The sequence below is a fragment of the Pseudonaja textilis genome, chromosome 4 (genome assembly GCF_049901715.1).
Source record: "Pseudonaja textilis isolate UNSWEBS1 chromosome 4, rPseTex1.2, whole genome shotgun sequence".
In the NCBI taxonomy this organism is placed as follows: domain Eukaryota; kingdom Metazoa; phylum Chordata; class Lepidosauria; order Squamata; family Elapidae; genus Pseudonaja; species Pseudonaja textilis.
Genome location: NC_141993.1, coordinates 47,280,816 through 47,289,975, shown reverse-complemented (window position 1 = coordinate 47,289,975; position 9,160 = coordinate 47,280,816). Strand labels below are relative to the sequence as shown.

Sequence of the window (9,160 nt, the reverse complement as noted above, 5' to 3'; positions counted from 1 at the left end):
ATGTAGTAAAATGTAATACAAGTAATAGAAATTCCAGACTAATTTTTTATTGGGAAGGAGATAATTATTTCATTTTTGTTCATATTGTCACCATGATGCCAGGAACTGGGGACGGAGAGTATTACTGTTAATTTTGTAGTTAATCAAAAGTTAATCATTTACTGTTAATCATCTAGTATTTGATACTACTGGCCATTCCATTGAAATATTTGATCAACATGAAACTCAAGGACATTGTTTTGCTATAGTTTGATTTCATCTATTCTCTTATGATTATAATTCAACATCATTCTTGGCTATAATCTGTGGAAGTTTATTTACTATTGACAGGTGGTTTCTGGACAGTAAGTATAGAGTTTTAAGATTGGACCTTTATGTTTACAACAACCAACTCTATTATTTGGGGTGGGGGAAATGTCAATTAAGGAACTTTTTGAAGTCCTGAATTAAATGGATTGGATGTTAATAAGACAAATTCAAAATTCAAGAGATGACTAGAGATTTTGAATGCAGCAGAATATGTACTGAATGGGCTACTCTCCATTCTGGTGTCAAATCGGGTTCAGAAATACGAATTCATAATATAATTTTCTTGTTTTTGTGTTTGTATATAGTGTGAATACAACCACTGTTACTTGTAAACCAGATGCATTGTGGTTTATTTAATAAATCCTGATAAAGAAAAGCATAGCTTAGCATATTTTGTGGAAAAAAAATGGAAATGCTTCTAGACTTGGCACTGCTTATGGAAAATCAAACGATGTCTCTGTTTAGTATTGGTTTTGCGTCAGTTGCAGAAATTTCTTCCTGGAGAAATTGGATTTGGCCATGGTGATTTATGTGTCAGTGAATTTAGATCAATGCCACCTCCTCTATCTCAAACTGCCCCTGAAATGTGTAAAGAAATTCTTGCCGAACTTAGAAGCCCTTTAGGACAGTGTTGGACAACCTCTCATCTTAAGAGCAAACTTTCTGTTTGTGTCTTGACTGGGGATCTCAGAAGCCAATGATGTTGTGACATCCATGGAATGGGTAAAGCTGATATTTTTGGTCATTTTATAGTTTGGAGAGGCCTTAAGGAAAAAGTCACAGTCAAAAGGGAGCATCCATTCTGCCTCAAATCCCCTCCAGAATAATTAAAAAAAAACACTCTGTAATTTTCCATCTTGCCAGTTCTGGAAAATGAGTGACTGGAAATGGAATTGTGGTGGTCATATACAGCTCAGATAGTACTCATCTAATCTAAAGGCAAAACAGAATTCTGTAGGTTGCAGACATTTGTTTGTAGGTGCCTTTGGTAAGAAGATAAGCAACCAAATGATAAGTACATTTGGAGTCTAATTAGCAAAACATTGTTCTATTCCCTCTTTTATTAGATGAAGTAATCAAGTTTATAAAGGAAGATTTAAAGACAGTTATACACAACAGACTATCAGGTTCTGAACAATAATCTAAGAAATCATCATGGATCAAGCTAGAAGCAAGGGGTGTGATCCAGAAATCAAGAGGCCAAGCCACAGAAGCAAGATAGTGCAACAGATTCAATTTGTAGATAGTTGGTACATGGTGATTTTAATAAAATATGTAAAGAGGCATGAAAAGAGCTATAAATTGCTGTGTGTGTGTGTGTGTGTGTGTGTATTTCCACAAACACCAATATTTTCAAAAGTAGGCAACTTATATGAAGTTTTAATCTGCAATTAAAAACACTATAGGTTTTCTTTAATTTCTTTATTGATATGAGACACAAGAAACATGCCTTTTCATGTTATGTTCTATTGGAGTATTCAAGCAACCTAAAGCAAAGCACTTGCCAGTATTACTGCTGCAATTCAGTATAAAATAGACACAGATTTCTAAAAAGAACTGTTTCTTTGTATTATTACGAATTCTGAACGTAAAAGCGAAGAGGCTGCGCTAGCTCCTTTCATCCGCCAGGGGTAGCTGAGAGGGTTCGATATCAGCACTGCGGCAAAATGGACAGCTCCATCAGCATTTCTTCTCGTCTACTGTTATAATCAACTGGGAATGCGCTCCGCAAAAGTAGGGCGTGAAATCAGGGCCATAAACATGAAATTGCTCGGGCTTCCACCTATTCTTTTTACTAACTGTGTAACCAGTTGTCTTTTATTCTCCAGCTCTCTGTTCTGCCTTTTTGGATTTTATCTAATGGAACTCTAAACGCCAATTAGGTGGCTCTCGTTTATTCTGATGAGAGCCCTGAGAACCTCTCGGCCTCCGATCTGCCTAATTCTCACACTTGTCTGGCTCTGTGTCCTGAAGAGACACACACCAACCACCACTTTAAGTCATCAATCCAATGATGACCACCAGTCGATGTGTTTTTAAATTTCTCGTGTCTGCTATCCCGTCCCACCCCAAATCACTTTCTCCCTTCTAAAGCTGGCCAAACTTTAGCATCCCTAGACTTCGCGGTCAAAGAAAACGTGTTTAGGATCGAGATTGTCATAGACACCCAACATGCCGGCGCCACCCCATTATCGTCTCCGCCCATTCCTCCCAAACCAATCTCCTTCCTTTGGCCGCGCCCTAGAAGCGCACGTCCCCCGCCTTTTTGCAGCGGAACCGGCGATCCGCCTCTCTATATAAGACCGGGGCGTCGCGTGTCTTCCTCCACAGCCTCCAGGATGAATTTCTCTTCGGATTCCCGCTATTTGGCCTCTTCCTACAGGAAGATATTCGGGGAGCCGCCCCGCTACACCTCCCGTCTGGGCAGTTCGGCCACAGCCAGCAGTTACCGGTCTCAATCGGTATCCCGCTGTAGCAACCGCGCCGTCTCGTATCGCCTGACACAGGCAGACACCTTGGATCTCAGTCAGGCAACGGCGCTGAATGACGAATTTCGGCTGACCCGCACCAATGAGAAGGAGCAGCTGCAGGGACTCAACGACCGCTTCGCCGGCTACATCGAGAAAGTGAGGCAGCTGGAGCAGCACAATCGCCTCCTGGAGACCGAGCTGAGCGCACTGCGGCAGCGTCACGCCGAGCCCAGCGGCCTGGCCGAGCTGTTTCAGAACGAGCTCCGCGAGCTGAGAGCCCAGCTGGACGAGACAGAGGCCGCCCGGGCACAGGGGGCGCTCGAAAGGGAGCGGTTGGCCGAGGAAGTGCAGCGCTTACGGGCGCACTGCGAGGAGGAGGCCCGAGCCAAGGCGGAGGCCGAGCAGGTGTTGCGCGCGCAGCAGCGGGAGGTGGATGGCGCCACCTTGACGCGCATGGCTCTGGAGAAGAAGGTGGAGGCGTTGCTCGACGAGCTGGCCTTCCTGCGCAAGGTCCACGCCGAGGAGGTGGCCGAGCTGAGCGTCTCCTTGCAGCCAACCCAGCTGGCTGCCATCGAGCCTGACGCCCCCAAGGCCGATCTGACTGCGGCGCTGAAGGAGCTACGCTCGCAGTACGAAGGGTTGGCCGCCAAGAACCTGCAGGCGGCCGACGAGTGGTACCGTGCCAAGTTCGCCAACCTCAGCGAGCAGGCGGCGCGCAACAACGAGGCCATCCGAGTCAGCCGCGAGGAGATCGGCGAGTATCGCCGCCAGCTGCAAGCCCGCACTTTAGAGGTAGAGAGCTTGCGCGGAGCCAACGAATCCCTGGAGCGGCAGCTAAATGAGATGGAGGAGCGGCATAACGCCGAGGCGCTCGGCTTACAGGTGAGGACCGCCCGCGCAAACGCTTCTTCTTGGCTCCCAGTGTCCCATGACATATCGTGCTGCCCCTAACGCAGATTTGGCCCAGCTACATTTTTCAAGCCTTCCACTCCCCTGCTGCGATTGCCGCATTTTGTCCTCCAAATACTCTCAGCAGGTAAAAATCCAGTAGGTTAAAACATTCAACAGAACGGCTGTTAAATCGACAGCAGTTCTCCGTTAAGCAGGGTCGCTTTTACCTTTCCTAATGCCCGTCAGATGTTTTGCCTTATGCCTTCCCTTATCTATTATCTTTGGCCGTTCTAGCTGGCTTAATGATTGTTGTAAACAATCGCGGTGTTCAATGACAAAGCGACAGGAAGGGTTGCACCAGGATGTCTGTCTGCTGTGAGCATCTGATTCCTTTGAATGTTTTATAGGCTCCGCGACGGTTTTCACGCTGCTCTCCGTGGTGCTGAATATAGCCAACAATTGTTTTACTGCACCTCTAGAGTTCTGCTTCTTTACTACCGGTAGCGGGAATGAAACGTTTTACTTTTTACTGATCCTGATTCCTGCAAATCAGCTATTCATTTCATTTTTTTTTCATTATCTTTCTGTAATGAACATATCTACTCATTACTTGACTAATCCTAGGGCAAGTCTTACAGTTGATAATTTGTGCTTAGATTTTACTATATTTATATAAATTAAACATGCTACACAGTTACTGTGAAATTAAATTTATAAAGATGGTAAACTGTAAAATCAGAAAAGGTAGAACTGAAATAGGGATGATAAAAGACAATTGAAATAAAATGTGAATTACATTCAGAAGTGCTCATTTAGCTCAGAAAGGTGTTTGTCTCAGCTGGATCTCCCTGAAAGAAGATTCCAAACTCCAGTCCATTCCTGCTATACATTTACTATGCTTTCAATACTGCAGAAACATGTTTAATACAATCATTGTTTTATGTGGAATGGGGTTCCATGTGAGAAATTGACTTATTTTCCATTCAAAATGCAGATGTATTGTCATCTGAATTCACTTGTTTACATAAGACAATATGGGCTTTTTTTGAAAATATAGATACTATCAGGGGTGGGTTTCTACCCATTCTGTCCACCTCTGTAGAACCAGTAGCTCTGAAGAGCAGCAGACATAGAACCGGTTCTGTGTCTGCTGATGTTTTTGCCCACCCACTCCCGCCTGAGCTCTTACCTGACCTTTATTTCCTTGCTTTTTCAACTTCAGCTGCCGTGCAAGGCACAGCTGCAGTTAAAAAAGCAGGAAAAAAGGGCTTTTTCAAAGGCTGCTTCTCTGCACACAGCGCTGCTCAGCTGTCCAGGCACCAGGCTGATGATTTACAGGCATGTGCAGCATGCAGGGAAGCACATTGTAAATCACTGAACCTCGTAAATCACCTAAACAGTAGTTAACCCTGTCTGATCCTACCCCTGGATACTATAGTTAACAGGGTTTTTGAATTAACATTGTTTATAAACAGCACTTAGGAGTAACTGTTCAAAGTTACAACGGCATCAAAAAAAAGTGACTTATGATAGTTTTTCAGTTATAACCTTTGCAGGATCCCCATGGTCATGTGATCAAAATTCAGATGCTTGACAACTGACTCCTATATATGATGATAGCAGTGTCCCAGGGTCACATGATCCCCATTTATATTTAATTTAGCTCCTTTTTTCCCAAAGTGCCCAGAGTTTCACTTGTAGATCCTTGCATTTTAGCTAGCAGAGTTATGTGATCAACATAGCATAGATTATTGATGTTTCTTGCTCCAATTTTCCACTCTGTTTTTATTTAACCCAGCTTCTTTTAATGCACATTAAGCATATACTGTACTTTGAGTCAGAGGGAGTATACAAACCTGTCACACTCTTTTGCCAACCTGGAGTCAATCTGTTTCATCATATTCCATCTGTACTACAGCTTTCAGCATGGTGGTCATTATTAATAGAATAGCCTTAAAGATCCATGGAAAGATTTTTTAAGATTGAGTGTTAATTGATTAAGGAACAAGATATGGTATCTTATTTACATATGGGATATAAAAATGCCAATTTATACATTTTTATAGTGGTGAATTAAACATGCTGCATGACATTTTTACACACATTCATGTACAATATTGCTGACTCCAGTGACAGTTCATTATGTTTTCTTTCTTGGTTTCAAGACTGAATATAAGTTTTGTTTATATTTGATATATAAGCATGTATGCAGACCATCCTGAAAACTGCCAATAATCTTTTGCCCATTCTATGTATATGTGTGAAATTGTGCACACCATCAGATAATGTTAATATACATCCACAGTCTCAATTTCCCATCAGTTCAGGGCTTGCAGAATAGGGGTTTTCGCTTTTGCCTAATTTATATAAACCTGTAACTTGCCTGCTTTTTTTTCTCAATAAAAGGTAATAAATCAGGGGTGTCCAACCTTTCACCTTCCCTGGGCCACATTAGAAGATGAAAATTTGGTTTGGGCCGCAGATAAAATAAAATAACAGTAAGATACCCGATCATCCCAAAAAACCATAGAAAACATAGTTAACATATTAAATTTATTTGGAAATAAAGTTAGTGAGATGTTTTTATTATTTATTATTAATTATTAATTAAAAATTATTTATTTTTTATCACGGTTTTTTTATCACAGTTTTATTTTCCGGCCAAATTTTGTGTGTGTGTGTGGGGGGAAGCTCGCCTGCCTCACGCCTACCTCCTCCTGCAAATAGCCCGGCTGGATGAGGCAGGACTGGAAGGCAGAAGCAGCAGCAGCAGCGGCGGCAGGGGCAGAAGCAGTTTTATTTTCCGGCCAAATTTTTTTTTGGCGGGGGAAGCTCGCCTGCCTCACGCCTACCTCCTCCTGCAAATAGCCCGGCTGGATGAGGCAGGACTGGAAGGCAGGATGAGGCAGGACTGGAAGGCAGAAGCAGTAGCAGTGGCGGCAGGGGCAGAAGCAGCAGCGGGGGAAGGCTTCTGCCCCCGCCGCCGCTTCTTCCCCAGCCACCGCTGCTGCTTCTGCCGCCATTTCTGCCCCCCCACGCCCGCCGCTTCTTCCCCGCCGCCGCCGCTTCTTCCAGCGCTGGGGCAGCGGCGATGGGGGCAGAAGCAGCAGCGGTGGCGGGAGAAGAAGCGGGGCAGCGGGGGCAGAAGCGGCAGGGGTGGCGGCGGGAGAAGAAGCAGCGGCAGGGGGCAGCAGCAGCAGTCGGGGCAGAAGCAGCAGCAGTGGCAGGGCAGAAGCGGCAGGGGCAGAAGCGGCAGGGGTGGCGGCGGGGCAGAAGCGGTGGCGGGGGTGGCGGTGGGGGCAGAAGCAGCGGGGGTGGCAGTGGGGCAGAAGCGGCGGCGGGGGCAGAAGCGGCAGGGGTGGCGGCAGGGCAGAAGTGGCGGCGGCGGGGGCAGAAGCAGCAGCGGTGGCAGGGGCAGAAGCAGCGGCGGTAACAGCAGGAGGTGGCGCTCTGACGGCGCCCGCCTTTTCTCTTGCTGCTTGGCCTGGCGCTCGCCTCGCCCCGCCTCGCGCCTGCCTCTCCTCCTCCTTCTCGCTGGCTGTGGCCCGATGGTTGGGGTGGGCATTGGGCCGCATTACGAGGCGACTTGGGCCGCATGCGGCCCGTGGGCCGCGGGTTGGACAAGCCTGTAATAAATGGTAGTTTCAAAAGCATTAAACAAACAGAAATTATATTAACACTATTTCATACATTTTATATCAGTAGAACACAACAAGAAATATCATGAATTCATCAGATTTTATAACTCTCTTTACTATTTAGTCTAGTCTAGTCTTTACCAAATGAAACAAATACAGACAATACATGACCATTGCTTATTGAGCTGCCATAATCTGTTTTTATTCAACATTATTCTAATAAAGCAATTGGAAAGAATGTTCCTATTAGTCCAATCAATACAATCAATGTAGCTAGTAATTAGAAGTTCTGGGAGTTTCTAAAAAATAAAGTGGCATTTCTATCCTAATAAATGTATAGGTATATAATAGAGCCTCAGTGGCACAGTGGTTAGAGTGCAGTACTGCAAGCTACTTCTACTGTAATTTGGCAGCTCGAATCCCACCAGGCTCAAGGCTGACTCAGCCTTCCATCCTTTCAAGGTGGGTAAAATGACCTAAATTCTTGGGAGCAATAGGCTGACTCTGTAAACCACTTAGAAGTGGGCTGTAAAGCACTATAAAGTGGTATATAAGTCTGAGTGCTATTGCTAGATCTATTTTATACCTATTTTATTTGCTCAGTATTGAAAGCTATATGTCTATAATTTTAAGATGCTTCTGATACAAATAAAAAGATCCAAATTGTTAATTATATTGTTGTTATTTAAGTCATTTTCCAATTGTTATGTGTTGTAACCAATTAACAAAACTTCATTTTTTATTGCTTTTGATAAAAAGGAAGTAAACTATTTAGTCATTTCTTTGGCCTTAAAATGTTAACATTGAAGTCTCTGAATTTACAGGATACCATTAGCCAGTTAGAAAGTGATTTGAGAGACACAAAGAGTGAAATGGCTCGGCATCTGAGAGAATACCAAGATTTACTGAATGTCAAAATGGCCTTGGATATAGAGATAGCAGCATACAGGTAATCAGGATTTGATTTTCAATATCTACTTAGAACTGTAATGCCTACTATTTTGAAAATGCCCAAAATAGGTGATCAAATTTATGTTGCTCTAATAGCTTGGTGAGAAATGGCTTGGTCCTATTTACTTCAATGCTTTGCTATAATTTTGCATTTACGGTCAGGGAATGTGATTATTTCGTAAAGGGAAATTTCTTTTTATCACATGACATGGTTTACCTTGTATATGTATGTAACTGTGCCTGAAAATCCTCAATTTCCATTATTAATAAAATCTTTTTTGTTGTACTTGCAGGAAGTTGTTGGAGGGTGAAGAGACGCGGTTTAGCACTTCAAGCATGAGCATCTCATCTCTGAATCCCCTTTCCAACCCTACTTACTCTTTCCAACCCAGGCTCTTTGGTTCGTCTGTAGCCAGCAGCTCTAAAATGTCATCCTCTTTCTATTTTAAGAAAGATGAGAAAGAGGAAGTTAAATTAGCCTCAAAAATTTCATCAAGCCAGGCAGAAGACCCGTTTACTGAAATGACAGAGGAAACTGTAACATCCATTAAAAAGTGAAAGAACAAATTTGGAAGAAGGAAATACTATCAATCAAAAAATGTAATCCCTGACCTTAAATACAGATACACACATAATAATATAGCTTAAGTCTTTAAATTGCCTATACCTGAATTAAGGTACTTACCCAGCTAACATCAATTTAACTTTCTAATGTTTCACAGTAGATTACTTCAATAGAAACATTCTGTTCAATACTATCAGAAACACAGAGGCTCAAAAATTAATTTAGAAATATTCTAGTAAATCTTGTTCTCCAATTGCATTGCTGTAAGGCAGACATTTCTTCCAATTGCTGAATTAAAGAGAAAATGAGCATGTGCTAACATACATGCACACACA

General features: G+C 43.3%; 1 protein-coding gene across 1 annotated transcript; it reads left to right on the top strand.

Moving 5' to 3' along the window:
• Positions 1–1,742: 1,742 nt before the first annotated feature.
• INA (internexin neuronal intermediate filament protein alpha) lies at positions 1,743–9,009 on the top strand. Its single transcript, XM_026704706.2, is given in 4 exon segments — positions 1,743–3,662; positions 8,134–8,258; positions 8,554–8,814; positions 8,816–9,009. Coding segments are annotated over 4 exon segments (1,449 nt in total). The 5' UTR covers positions 1,743–2,648; the 3' UTR covers positions 8,865–9,009.
• The last annotated feature ends 151 nt before the right edge of the window (positions 9,010–9,160 follow it).